The sequence below is a fragment of the Anastrepha obliqua genome, chromosome 3, assembly GCF_027943255.1.
Source record: "Anastrepha obliqua isolate idAnaObli1 chromosome 3, idAnaObli1_1.0, whole genome shotgun sequence".
Classification (NCBI taxonomy): Eukaryota; Metazoa; Arthropoda; class Insecta; order Diptera; family Tephritidae; genus Anastrepha; species Anastrepha obliqua.
Genome location: NC_072894.1, coordinates 53,638,616 through 53,653,991, shown reverse-complemented (window position 1 = coordinate 53,653,991; position 15,376 = coordinate 53,638,616). Strand labels below are relative to the sequence as shown.

Sequence of the window (15,376 nt, the reverse complement as noted above, 5' to 3'; positions counted from 1 at the left end):
TGTGGTTTGGATTTCAATGGAAGTAAGTCCTTTAGATTTGGTTACTTCTTGACTTATTCCCTGTATATTTATTATATGATCAGTTTGAATGTATTGAATAACATCTGAATTTTCTTTTAATATAAATATATCTGCACCTGTGTCTATCAAGAATACTAATTCTTTCCCTGTGTTTATATTTGTGAAGGTTACGTATATGTTTTGGCTGAGATTGATGGTATGAATTTTATTATTTACTGCTGAGTATCTAAAGGCTGTTGGGAGTTTCCCGAAGCGTTTTGGGTCACCCTTACATTAATGTTACTGTTTTGGTTATAACCTCCATTTTGGTGGTTATTTCCTCTATGGTTGACTCTGTTGTTTCCTCTATTATTACCTCTATAATTATTATATTGGTAATTATTATTCTGGCCATTATTGCGGTTGTTGTTATTATAATTATTATTATTATAATAACCTCGACCATTGCCTCTACCATTGCCTCTACCGCGATAATTATTCCTGTTGTTATAATTACCACGGCCCCTTTGGGCGAGCAATATTGAATTGGGATTGCCTGTCATTTCGGTACTACACTGTATATACTTTGTGACGGCTTCATCCATTGTTTTGAAATTGCCTGCCTCGAGGATTGTTTTTAACTTTCCGTGTTCACAATTTTTAACCATTGCGTTAATGGCTTCTTTAGTGCTGAATTTGTCAGCATGTTCGGCTGATAGGCCTTCGTCAATATACGAAGCTTCCAAAAGTTTTCGTAAATTGTCAATTTCTGTCGTGAATTTTTCGGCAGTTTTCCCTTTTTGCATTGTTTTAGACAATTTGGCTTTTACTACGTCGGATGTTTCACCGACTATAGTATCTTGCAATTTTTGGATTATTGCATTAATTGTCGGTTCTTTTTGGACTTTGTATAGAGTTGAGCCAACAATTTTTGACTTAATGACCTCAACAGCTATTTCTTCGAATGTGCCTTTTGTCAGATTTATTAACTTTAAAGCTGTTACAAATCTTTGAAGATGTATTTTCTGTCCATTGAATTCTGGAATGGCATTCGATATGTCCTTTATGTATGCCCTTTGGGCGTTTACATCTGTCATGATGTATTCTTCTGTGTCTGCTGAGCTTGTGCTAGAATTCAATCCTTCTTCCTGTTCTATCTCATTATCTTCTTCAGATAAAGTGATTTGTGCAGGAATTGTAAGATCTTTTAGGTCGTTTTCTTTTATGTCAGTTTCTTCGTTTGATTCAGGATCTGAATCTAAATCTGTTTCAACTGATTTCTGATCTTCTTCTCCATGTAGTGTTAATGGTGAATTTAACACTGTTGGAATGAAAATATCTAGCTGATACTTTTCTTTGACGTTATATAAATTTGAACGTAATTTGATCAACAATTTTGATATTTTTGACCAGTTAGTTTTATTTATTATACGTCTATTATCATGCACTAATATTCTTGCATCATTAAATGTTTCTACAAGAATTTTCGCATGTTTATTTAAAGTATCCTTTTGTATTGACCTATTCTGGCTTACACATTTGTAAGATTTATCAAATTTTTCTTTTAGTTCACGGATATTTAGGGTTAGTTGCTCCCATTCCATGCCTGGAATTCATTATGTATATGTATATATATAAAAGTTTTTTTTTTTTTTTTTTTTTTTGTATATATAAACACATTACCATGAGAATCGTGTGTGTTTGTATATTATTTTCAGATCTTATCAAGATCGTTAGCTTGGCTTAAGGCTCTCTTTTTTATACATTTATTATGTAGGATGTAGGCTTTGTAAATAATATATGCACACATAATAATAACGATTATCAGTAACAATATGTTTGTTATTTTCATATCAGTATTTGACGATTCTATTTTATTTATTACATTTGCAGTGGAGTCCACTGTTTTGGTATCAATTAACCCCATTCTGGGTGTTATTATATATATATCATCAGATTTACTTATACTGTTTCTGCTCATTTATTTTAGTTTTGTTATTTCTAACGTTAATGTTCATTTAGGAGTCAATTTTAATTTAATTAATTTTTCCTGATTCGATCAACAGCGATCTCCTACCTAGTGGTTTGTATGGCTTCACGGGCCATACTCTAGCGGGCAATGCAGTTATCGCTTCCGCTTACTATATTTGTCTTAAATTAATTACAATAATTTTTTTTTTGTGTATTATATAAATATATCTAAATTCTGCTGCTGTTGATCGTCCATCTGCACCAGTTGGTCTTCGCCGGATCTGGCACGCTGGCGCTCCCTCGTTGACGCAAGCGGCGGGGTGCCTCTCGCGTTTGATGTCTCTAGTTGTTGTTCGTCTTGGTGTTCGGATCCGCTGCCGTGCAGTGCTTGCACGTGTATTGGCAGAACGCACTGTCCAATGGTCCCTCGCAGTCGGTTGGGCACTTCTTGGCTGGTTTACTGGGCTGGGCTTTTATTGCTCCTGGCTGGTTTAATTTGGGAATAGTGTTATCAATTGTTTTTATATGTCTTTGTGTGGTGGTAGAGGTTGAATGCTTATGGTTTGCCTTCTGGGCTTGATCAATCTGATCTAGCTCGGCTTGTAGTGCTATTGTTGCCTCCCAACGTAATGGTGGGTTGGTGGCAAACAATAGTTTGAGAATTTCCGCCTTCCTCTTTTGGAGGCGTACTCGTATGCCGCTTCTTCCGGCTTTTTTCTTTTTGATTACTGCATTCATTGAACCTCTACTCACTCAGACAAGAAAAATGTAGTTTCCAACGCTGTTCCTGCTCTTTGCCTTTTTGCGATGTAAAGTTGTCCAGCCTTTTACGATGTAAAGTTGTCCAGCGTCCAGCTGCTTCAATACTTTGTAGATGTGGTTGGCATAGCTTTCTTTCCTCCTGCTGCTTGACTCCAGGGCTTATTTTCTGTGTCCTGTCACGGTCGCCATGTATTAGTTGAAATCAAAGAAGTTCCGTTTGATCGACTCGTTCCTACGAGTGTCTTTTATTGATTGAATTTTTAGTTATTACAATCTGGTTCTTACAGCTAAAGACAGCGTGGCTGCGCTGTCAGGGACGCCGGCAGAGGCGCGGTCAGCTTATGTATAATTCTTTATGTATTGTTTACATAAGAACGTCTAAGGGCTGACGCGGCTCGTAACGGCGGGGAGGAGGTAATATGTTCACTTGGTTGTTGAACCGTCGGCGCATATCAAATATGCCGACGCGGTAATGTCCATGCAGGGCAATGGCCAAGGGATCGTATTACCACAAGTGCTTGCACATTGTTTATATGAATATTGTAGTCAAGTGCTACAATGTGTTTGTAATAATATTTATGCATTCAACTGAGTACAGTGAGCATCAGGGCAATGGCCAAGGGATCGTATTACCACAAGTGCTTGCACATTGTTTATATGAATATTGTAGTCAAGTGCTACAATGTGTTTGTAATAATATTTATGCATTCAACTGAGTACAGTGAGCATTCGATAAGTGAACATACTACAATATCTTTTTAGACCTTTTTTATGAAGTGCAACTTATTATTTGGAATATGAATACTTATATTAAAGTCGAAAAATATGTGTTAAAGCTTCGAAATAAAAAGTACATATTGATTGAAAAATTTTGGTTCAAAAATTTGAGACATCGGTCTCTATTGTTATGAACAATACTGCACATCAACACTACTCGCAAAAGCTTCAGTGATTTCTTCAATATTAAATGTTTGGCACTTTGTGATTCATGCGAAGGCTGAATGTCTCCACAGCAGCCTACAAAAAAGCCGCACTCTTGTTTTAGAGTAAGTTTATTTCGTTGTTGCTAATATGCATATGCTTTTGTGCACTTTATATCAATATAATAATTTAGTATTTATATGCCATGAGAGAACCAAAAATAATGGATTCGAAATTTTCTCTAGTATCGAAATGTCCGGGGCAGAACTTTTTCATATTTTTTGTTGTTTTTTTGTGCCTCTTACTTTAGTTTTTTCGAATACTTGACTCAGAGCAGCTGCGGCTGCCCAGCTGTTGGAAGACATATTTATTTCAAACCGCAACCGCAAAAATAAACGCACTGCGTATTTATCATCGTCACATGACTCGACATCAATTCACGGCGAAAATTAAAAAAAAAAAATTTATTTTCCTTTATTTTTTTTTTTTGTAAGTGAAAAAAATTTTGTGTAATAAATTTTACGTATTCGCTTATTATTTCAAGAATAAGAAAATAGTAAAAATCGAGTTGGTTTGAAGTTGAGGTGAGAGATATTATATGTTGTGTGTTGAGGTGAAAGATGTGTGGTGATTTCAATTTTAGTGTGGGCAAAACTAAGTGTGGTGTCTATAAAGTCGGTGTTCTAAAATCCCTTACTACAAATCTTTAAAATCTCAATTGTACTAAAAATTCTTAACAGTAACATTTGCGCCTTCTCATTCCATTAGCATTATCTCATGTAACATTTCTTATAGTTTACAGAGAAAGAATATTAGATAATCTTATGAATTTAGTTCAAGAATTCATTTAGTAACAATTTGAAGTGGTACTTTGTTGAAGAAAAATCTAGGCCGATATGATTTTGAAGCGCATTAAATTCTATTAGTTCTAGAAATTGAAGCATAGGAAGCAAAATTAGTTCTAACCATTCCTAACCAGAAAATATCGTGCTTCCGAATATTGATATAAACTTTCTCGAGTAACGAGGGGGAGAAATCGAAAACGTTTTTTACATTAACAAGCAAGAACCTACTTTTATAGGATGGAATTAGATCAGTAAAATTCAAAAAACGCTAAGCATAACGCACAAATATTTTTTCTGGACACATTCAAACCTACTAATATGACATGCATAATTGGGCCTCCAAATAAAGACGGCGTATTCCAGTTTCGAACACACAGAGAGGTACATATATAGGGTTTTTCAGTAAGAGCGCTTCAACTTTTGAACTTTTTTGAATAAAACACAAACGGTTTGACTTTTTTAACTAATTTTTTTTTATTATCGAGTTTGAACATATACATTTAAGTATGAAATTCGATTTCTTTTGCATGACCACCGCGTGCACGTTTTACGAAGTCCAATCGTTGAACCCAATTTTCGACCACTCTTTTGCATAAATCGGCCGAAATTCCAGCAATTTCACGTTCAATATTGGCTCTGAGCTCACAAATCGTCGCCGGCTTGTTACTGTAGACCAATGACTTCACATAACCCCAAAACGGGACGGCTTGTTAAATGGACCGTAAAATGGCCGTAATGCTCTTAAAGTAGCAGCAACAGAACGATTATTTTCATAAAAAATTTGCACGCTTTGCAATCGTTGCTCAAGTGCGTAGCGTTCCATGATGAAATGTATACTAATGAAGTTTACAAATGACAAGCGAAAAATAAAATATATTGCGTCGTTCGCCCTCCCTATCGGAAAAAAGTTGAAGCGCACCTATTGAATAACCCTATATTATATTAGATAGATTCATTGTGAGGTTTGCACTTCGACCTCATGGCCTTTTGTGCCTTCTACTCATCACAGTACCTCATCCAGACCCAGGTCCCTTATTAAACTCAGGATGGAGCTGGGTTGGATTGAGCGTATGTGCCTTTCTTCTGGCTGCAGTTAGCCAAGATGTCTCAATCTTCTCCGCGCTATAACGCTGCATTCCAGGATAAGATGCATTGGAGAGAGAGGTATATAACAACTTTAGAAAATATGAATCAATAAAGTCCGAACTAAAACGTCGAGCAAAAGCAAGTACAGGATAAGATTTTGAAATACTGCAATTTAAATGTCATTGAAAAGAGAATTTAGAGTCAAATACCACACCAAGATCAATAATTTCACTTCGATTTAATAAAATAGAACCACCAATGTGGTAGGAAGTGGGTAAAAGAGAACAAAATTAAATTAAATCTAACTTTTTTCTTTTACACCAAGCAACGAAGTTATCTAAATCAAATTCAGGATTTATAGAGTATCATCAGCTCCCAAAAATGTAGGAATTATTTAGGAACCAGCATTAAGACCTTTAACAATGTCAGCCTTGAAATCCAACCGAGAATCTCTCTTGCCAACAAGTGCTATTTTGGGCTAAGTAGGCAATTGAGTTGTAAAATCCTCTCTCAACGAACAAACCTAATATTCTATATATGACAACATTCGATGAGGCGTCCCTTGCAGCGTTTGAGAGAACGATTATACGGAAGATTTTGAAACCTTTGCACGTTAGCTACGGAAAATATCGCAGGCGATGGAACGATGAGCTGTATGAGCTTTTCGACGACATAGATATAGCGCAGCGAATAAAGTTCCAGCGGCTACGTTGGCTGAGTCATGTCATCCGAATGGATACAAACGTTCCTGCTCTGAAAGTATTCGATGCGGTACCAGCTGGTGGTAGCAGAGGAAAAGGAAGGCCTCCTCTGCGTTCGAAAGATCAGGTGGAGAAGAACTTGGCTTCTCTGGGTGCTTCCAACTGGCGCCCTTTGGCACGAGAAAGAAAGAGGGGAAATGGCTGTCACGCTTTATTAAACTCGGCCAGAATCGGCCTGTGGGGATAGTGTTAACTTCAACTTTTTTTTTGAAAGATGATAGACAATGTTCAGAAAACACTGCAAGATTTGAAACAGCGGATCTACCTCTCATAAAACCGTGTTTATTTACAGAGATAAACCGGTTAACTACAAAATAAATGTTATCTTTCACTATAAGTTCATATAATTTTGAAACCGTAAATAATTTGGCAATTGGTCTATAATAGGCAATATTATTTGTATTGCACTTTTGAATAATGGTTTAATTTTTGTTACTTTCCGCACATCTATGAACTCTCCACGTTCAAGGGATTTGTAGAACATTAATAAAAGTGAATAGTCAATTGTAGAGCAGTTTTTAAAAAGAAACAAAGATAGCCCATATACATCAGATTTTGTTGATGCCTTAAGTTGTCGAATTCCATCTTCAACATCAGAAAGCCAATATTGACTTAGGAATTCATGCTCAAGTGACACTCATGATTCAAATCTGAGTCTAATTGGAAATTTGAACGGAGGAAATCTGCAAAAAGATTACCTGCATATATAGAAGAATATGCCTGAGTTTCATTATAAAGGGTGGTTAAGTTTAAAGGGCCGGTATTGATTTGGAATAAAATACATTTTTTTTTTTAATTATTGTCATTTCTCTTTATTATGATAATATTGGTATGGCTCAATTGAATGGAACAATATATTGGCCAAATAGCCGCCGTGGCCTTGGCGGCACACCTCCATCCGATGGTCCAAATTTTCGATGACGCTGGTATTCCGTTAATGTGCCGAATTATCTCACCCTTTAGCTCTTGAATTGTTGCTGGCTTATCGACGTACACCTTTTCTTTCAAATAACCCCAAAGAAAGAAGTCCAACGGTGTCGTTGACGTTTAGGTGTGGTTCACATTCAACATCGGCCCTTGAAATTTAACCACCCTTTAGTAGAGAACAGAAGGAATACTTGAACATGATCTTTTGGATTTAACATATCGGCAGAAGGAACTAGGATTTAATTTTATATCCAAATCGAATTTAAGTATATAATTTCGCTTTAAATTGCTATCCAAAGGTTTAAAATTAAAAAAAAAAAAATGTTAATATTTAACTTTATGAACTTAAACTTTTTGAAGTATTTATTTCTCATTTATCTTAAGCTTCAAAATACCTTAACAATTATCTACTACAACCCCAGTAAATAAGGAATCCCATTGTAAAATATCAACAGCTAAATTAATTTTATTAAAATGAAAATTTCTAAAACAAAAACGTAGTCACATTATCAGGTGCAGACCAGAGGTGGTCATAGGGTATGCGCATTCTAGTATAGAGAAATTTATATTATCATTAATAAAACTGAGATCAAGAATTCGAAAAAGACTATTTGAGAAACTATTTATCTGAACCAATCAAAAACTCAAAAAATTGTCAGTCAAATTAGTTTCAGATATACCACTAACATTGTTTTATGTCCAATCTATATATCATCTATACCGGACCATTCAATATTAATAAGATTGAAGCCACCCAGAACACACTCTTCCATCGTACACGGTTCTGGGCTGTTGTTTTTGTGCCGTCCCATGTGATGCAGGCATCTGCTAATTCGCGCAACATGGACCTTTGCCAGGTGATCTTTGGCCGACCGCGACTCCTGCTGACTTTCCGGTTCCAGTCCAGAGCCATTCTCCTGATGCTATTTGGTAGTTTTCCAAGTATGTGACCCACTTTCCACATTTGATTTGCCATAGGATGGACTCCTCATTCGTTGATCACCACAGTGTGTCATTGCTGATGGTGTTCAGCCAGAATATTCTACAGATGATGCGGGGGCATTTGTTGACGAAAGATATGTAGTATGCCTCCGTGCGTTGCTGTTGGAGACCAGCTATGTTCCACTTCGTTACAACAATACAGACTTCACATTTAAACTGAATATTCGTAGCTTAGTGCGCCTGAAGATTTGCGAACTCGCTCATACTGTATGCATTAGCTCGAACGCCACCCTTGCTTTGTTTAGTCTGCAGTTGACATCTTCATAGTACAGCCGCGGTAGCAAAAGCTTTTGACAAATTCCACCATCCCACTATTATAGGTCTTGCTTTATTGTGGATGAATATAATAGCCTCGGTCTTGGCCATGTTGACCTCCAGTCTGACTGCACGTGCCAGCGTGACTCGTCTGTTGTTGTTGTTGTTGTAACAGCATAAACATTCCTCATATTTACATAGGGGGAATGCTGCTGGAGTGACAGTCCTTGGCCGGATATAAGTCCGGGTCGTTTGACTCATAACGTCGTTTAGGACGATGACGAAGAGAAAGGGCGGCAGGAAACAACGTAGAGTCGGACGAGCACTTATTCCATTCGCCCGGAAACAAAGATTAGCCAGAAACCCATTGGGATTACTTGAGATAAGGTTATTCTCAAAAAGAAACTCGATATGACTGTCAAACGTAACGAACTTTTCGATAATTTCTTATAAGGTGTTCGCCAAGTTCTGGTGAAATTGAGTTCCACATACGTTATCCTTTGGAAGATAGCTCTTTAAGGGAAGCAGTTGTATAAGATGTATTATATTAAACTTTGATACGTCAGATTCTTAGTAATGGTGCTTAAATCTGGACACTGAAAGTTAATGATACAAACCAACTATTGCGATTTGAAAGAACGATAGTGAGAAAAATCTACGGTCCTATTCGGCTTGAAAACGGCACTTATCGCATCCGTTACAACAACGAAATTGAAAACCTTATTGGTGGTGAAAATGTAATCCGTTTTATTAAAGCGCAGCGGATTAGATGGATTGGCCACATCATAAGAGAGGCCGACCAAGAAAGAGATGGCTTGATGACGTCGAAGCAGACTTAAGAGCGATGAATGTTCGTAGTTCGAGAAATGAGGCAAGAGAGGGACTGAATTGGAGGAAGATTGTTGGTGAAGCTATGGTCCACCACAGACTGTGAAGCTAAGAGAGAGAGAGAGAAAAAGTTTCACCACTTGTGGAGAATTTAATGTTTTAAAAAGATTTCGCCCTTCCTGATTTTCTATTTGTACTAAGCCTTGCTTACTCTTACTTTTAAGTCTTATCTCTAAGTATTATAAATTAAATTAAATGTGAAAATAAAATGTTGCTGCCAGCGTTTCCTTGTTTATATATATTTTTTTTTTTTGTAAATATTTTATTTGCAATCTATCTTAATATGTATAATGATATTCAGCAAATTAGGTCTTATAATCTAATAGCAGTGGTAGTATTTGCACAAATGCAAAACTACATATAAAAAAACGATATTTGTTCTAAGATTTGATCTTAAATGTATTAAATTTCATTTGTACTAATGAGTTGCTTATCTTCATATAGGAACTTATGTATTTTGTTTTTTATTTAGTGTTGAATAAATAATTTAATTCAGCAAAATTAGAGAAATGGCAAGTCTAAGATATGATTACGCTTCAGTCGTATTGTTTCATTACTTGAGTCTAATAAGTATATAGCATTCGTATTTACATGGTTTGACAGCCGTGCAAGATATCTGCTAGAAAAGTTTGGAATTTCACTCTTTACAAATGGGATATCTAAGTCCTTGTGTATTGCTTCATTTGTGACAAACCAAGGGGCGTTAACAAGAGCACGCAAAGTTTTTGATTGGTAGCGTTGCAGGATTTCTATATTCGATTTGCTAGCAGTTCCCCAAAGCTGTATACCGTAGGTCCATACAGGCTTTAAAATAGCTTTATATAGTCTTATTTTGTTTTCAAAACTAAGCTGGGATTTGCGACCAAGCAGCCAGTGCATTCGCTTGGTTTTATTTTTAAGCTGCTCTTGTTTGGCCTTAATATAGGATTTCCAAGTAAGGCGTCGATCTAAATGCATTCCTAAATATTTTTCCAAGTAAATAATCATTAAAGACAAAAACTATGGTTCCACAAATGGATAGATATTCAAGGCATTTTTTTCTATTTACGGAAAACTAGCGTAGTTTACGCAATTTTTGTCCGATTATTGAAAGTAATACATTAATTTTTTCGTTAATAACTGCACTCAAAGAATATTAACAAACATCTTTAATTTTGTTGTAAAATTATGCAATAAAAAATTGTTAAAGTTAAAAAAATGATAAAAAAAGCACTTTCTCCAGGTTTAATCAAATAAAAACCGTGTTATTAATTTGTAAAATCAAAAACATAAGTAAAATCAAATCCTAGTATTTGGTAGGATAACCATTAGACTTTACAATCGCTTTAAGTCGTGATGGCATTGATTTCACCAAGTTTTCAGTTATAGCTGGTGGTATTTTATTCCATTCCTCTTGAAGGAAGTTTTTCAGTTGTTCCTTATTTCTAATCGGATGTTTACGTATTTGCCGCTTTAAATATTCCCATAAATGTTCGATTGGGTTGGTATCCGGGGACTGTGGTTGTGTTTTCGCACATTGTATAACAGCCACTCTCGTACAATGTTGGATGTGTGCTTGAGGTCATTATCCTGTTGGAAGATAAACGTTCCACCAAGGCCCAATTTCGTAGCACTTTCTTTTAAAATGTTTTTCAAAATATTTATTGTAAATAACCATATCGGTCCATAATATTTTCCATAAATACCAAGTTTCCAACCCCGTTCGCAGCCAAACATCCCCAAACCATCACAGAGCCCCTCCATGCTTCACAGTGCCGGTCATATTGTTTGGATTCAATTCCGCGTTAACTTTTCTCCAAACTTTTTCACGGCCATCAGATCCACAGATACTGAACTTAGGTTAGGTTAGGTTAGGTTAGGTTAAATGGCTGCCCTAGCTAAAGAGCTCACTTGGACAAATGTAATTCGTCCGTTGTGGTGCCATACATGGGAGAGGGGAAAGGAGATGGGAAGGAAGAAGGAGCTTTGGGATTTGATACGATGATGACCATACATTTTACGACGGCGCCGACGGGGGCTGATTTGCGTTCGTAGTTGGCCGTAACAAGCTACTAATGAACTTCATCAACTTTATGACATCTACACCGGCTATATCCGCAGGCGTAGCGAAAAAGTAAGAGCCCAGATATCTAAGTCTTTGCCAGGCGAGAGCAGGGCAGCTGAGAAGAAGGTGTTGAGATGATTCCACCTCGTCCTCCAGACAGTTTCTGCAGAACGGACTTGAGGCAATCCCAAGTCTTACGGCGTGAGTACCTAACGGACAGTGTCCTGTAAGGATGCCCACCAAATTTGAGAGCTGGGGTTTTGTTAGCCTTAGGAGTTCTCTTGAGCGTCCCCGATCTACCCGTGGCCAGAAGGATCTCGCGACCTTGCACGTTTGCGCAGTAGCCCAGCGCTCGCTGAGTTGACTCGAGGCCCATCTTTCCAGGAGCAGACCACAGCTTCTCAGGGGAACCCCAATTCTCTCATTACGCGACGAAACCGTCTCCAAAGTTCCCTGTCTAGCCAGCTCATCAGCCCAGCAGTTTCCCTCTATGCCGCTGTGCCCGGGTACCCAAATGAGCCTGATGATGAAGTATTCGGATGCAATCGAGAGAGAAGCCAGACATTCTCCGACCAATCTCGAGCGCACAAACAGCGAGCCCAAGGCCCTAATTGCCGATTGGCTATCGGAGTAGATGTTTACTTCCTTAACGGTAATTACCGAATTGAGCAACCAATCCACCGCTTCCTTAATTGCGGATACCTCCGCTTGGAAAACACTACAGTGGTCCGGGAGCCTAAATTTAAGTTTGATGGGAGGCTCCTTGCAGAATACTCCCCCACCAACCCTTCCGTCCAACTTCGAGCCATCCGTGAACATGTTTGCCATGCCTTGCCGCCGAATGTTGCACCCCGCCCACTCATCCCTTGAGGGAATGTGGGTAGAAAAAGGTCCGCTCGGACCTAGCGTGGGTGTACAGTGGTCCAGCACCATAGGGATGAACTCAAAGTTTTTAAGAATACTAGAGTGTCCGTAACTTAAGTCTAGCCTATGGCCCGAACACCTTAACCTGATTGCGGCGCGTGCAGCGGTAGTTTTTCCTACAATGTCCACGGGCGCCACATTCAGCATAGCGTTAAGCGCTAGAGTAGGAGTGGTACGGAGAGCCCCACTGATTCCAATGAGGGCAGACCTTTGTACCTTCTCCAGCTTCTTAACTGATACCATCCTTTCTAGCGAGTTCCACCAGACAAGGACTCCGTATAGCAAGATTGGTTTTATAATCGTGTTATAAAGCCAAAAAGTGACTTTAGGCGAGAGGCCCCATCTTTTGCCGATAGCGCCCCTGCAACCATACAGGGCGACTGTTGTCTTTCTGATTCTCTCCTCAATGTTTGGCTTCCATGTAAGACCTCTGTCAAGGATGAGTCCCAGGTACTTCACCTTGTCAGAGAGCACCAACGGAGCGCCCGATATTGAGGGGAGAAGCACTCTTGGTACTTTGTATTTCCTCGTAAATAAGACGAGCTCCGTCTTCAGAGGATTAATCGATAGGCCGCATTTAGCGGTCCAATTTATAACTAGATTCAGATACCCCTGAATCAGTTCCATCAGAGTATCTAGAAACTTGCCTCTGACAATAAGTGCCACGTCATCCGCGTAGGCAATCACCTTACAGCCCCTCCCCTCCAGCTCCTCCAGCAGACCGTTAAGTACGGCAACCCAGAGTAGTGGCGAGAGAACACCCCCTTGCGGAGTGCCTCTGTTCACTTGCCGGCGGAGAGAGGTGTCACCCCATTCTGCCACGACCGTTCTATCGGTAAGCATCGTGTGGATAAGCCTTATAAGTTCGGTTCCGACTCCTAGTTTACCTAGCGACCTTGCCTCCGGGAGGACATTATTAAAAGCCTCCTCAATGTCGAGGAAGGCACCCACAGTGAACTCCTTCTGGTGGAGGGACACCTCGATGTCCTTAACAATTGTATGCAAAGCAGACTCTACCGATCTGCCTTTACAGTAAGCATGTTGAGCGCACGATAAACGCCCCCGAGGAATTTCACTCCTTATGTGCAGATCAATCAGCCTCTCCAGGGTTTTCAAGAGGAACGAGGAGAGACTGATTGGTCTGAAATCCTTAGGGGATACATGTGAAATCTTACCTGCCTTGGGTATGAAAGTTACTCTCACATCCCTCCAAGATCTGGGTATATAGCCCCTATCTATGCAGCTCGCGTAGATAGGAAGAAGCCAATGACAAGATACCTCAGCAGATTTCTGCAGTTGAGCCGGTATAATGCCATCGGGCCCAGGTGACTTGAAGGGTTTGAAAGAGTCAATCGCCCAAGCCAGGCGTCGCTTATTCAGCCAGCGGCGGTGGGTGTGTGGAGTGCTATGCGTCCTATCCCAGCCGATATTAAGCGAGCCCGGATTTGTCGGAAAATGGGCGTCAAGGAGTAACCGCAGTGACTCCTCGCTGCTCATGGTCCAGCACCCCGAGCTGTCTTTCAGGTACCCCATAGGTGTGGAGTTCCTCGAGAGAATACGTCTGAATCTCGCGGACTCATGACAGCCCTCCACGCTTTCGCAGAATTTCCGCCATGAGTCTCGCTTCGCTTTCCTGATTTCGGACTTGTAAATACTTAGTCCTGCTTTGTACAGTTCCCATCCCGAGGGAGACTTAAGTCTTCTGGCTCTATTAAAGAGTCGCCTACATGAAGCCCTGATTTCCGAGAGCTCAGTTGTCCACCAGGGCGGCTTTTCCTTTTTGGGGGGCGGTCTTAGTGGACAAGCGCTCTCGAGGGCTCTGTTGCACGCAGCGGTGAAAGTCTCCACCAATACATCTATAAATTCTTCCGAGAGATCCGCGTTTTCTTGCGGCGCTTCCGGAAGGAAAACCTGCAGGTTTCTGCAGTAAAGGTCCCAGTCCGTACTCCTAAGGTTCCTGTAGGAGGATCTATTCGGTTTTGCTTCATTCAGAGAAAACTGGATGTATCTGTGATCCGAAAAGGAATGAGCGCAGAGCACCCTCCAATCAGATATTCGATACCTTAGTGCAGAGGAGGCTAAGGTGAGGTCAAGCACCTCTTCCCTGACCGCCGTAATGAAGGTTGGGTCCTTACCTCTATTGCAAATAACTAAGTCTTCGCTTATAATAAAATCAAAAAGTGACTCACCTCTTGAGTTGATATCCGAACTTCCCCAGCAAGTATGATGGGAATTTGCATCGGTTCCGATAATGACGTCGATTTTCCTTCGCCTCGCCTCAGCTAGGGCCTCCCTTAGCAGCAACGGAGGTGGCTCCACCTCGTCATCGTGCGCCATATAGGCTGAGATCAGCCAGAGTCTCCCGATGGTGCTCTCCAGGCTTATAGAGACAATGTCCTCATTGCTGAAATTAGGCAAAATGAATGCTTTTAGTTCTTTTCTGATGAGTATGCAGGATCTTGGTTTACCTGCACCACTGTGAGCCATCAGTAAATAGTTTTTCGTCCTGATTCCAGAGATGCCGCTACTGCTCAGCCACGGCTCCTGGATCAGGACTACGTCGACTCCACCTTGCTCAAGGTGGATTAGTACGTTGGCGGAAGCTGCCTTAGAGTGCTGGAGATTTATTTGAAGAATCTTCATCTTCAATAATCTTCTCCAACATCCTGAGGTCAGCCTCCTCACTATCCGAGGCCAGAAGCCCCTCCTCCTCTGTCCTGTCGAACAGTTGCCCGATACTGAAGACTGACCCCGCTAAAGAGCGGGCGTCGTCAGCACTGCCCCCATCCGACATGACAGATTCCACATCCATCTCCACGGGAGCTTCCTCTACCGTGGGCCTATCCCCTCCCAGCATTACCGGAGTCGCAGAGACATCACCCCTGGCATCGGTCTGGTAAACCTTCATGGCTACCTTCTCGAAACCATAGGTGATGATCCCTTTAGTTTCGGCAAGAGGTCCGAGGGACTCTGCATTTAGCAGAATCAGC

At 40.1% G+C, this 15,376-nt stretch overlaps 1 protein-coding gene across 1 annotated transcript; it reads right to left on the bottom strand.

Annotated features, from left to right (window-relative positions):
- Positions 1–233: 233 nt before the first annotated feature.
- On the bottom strand, positions 234–14,723 carry LOC129241975 (basic-leucine zipper transcription factor A-like). Its single transcript, XM_054878522.1, has 2 exons — positions 14,576–14,723; positions 234–1,474 (listed from the first exon to the last, which is right to left on the bottom strand). The coding sequence occupies exons 1-2, from the start codon at positions 14,721–14,723 to the stop codon at positions 234–236; spliced, it is 1,389 nt and encodes a 462-aa protein (XP_054734497.1).
- Positions 14,724–15,376: the final 653 nt, after the last annotated feature.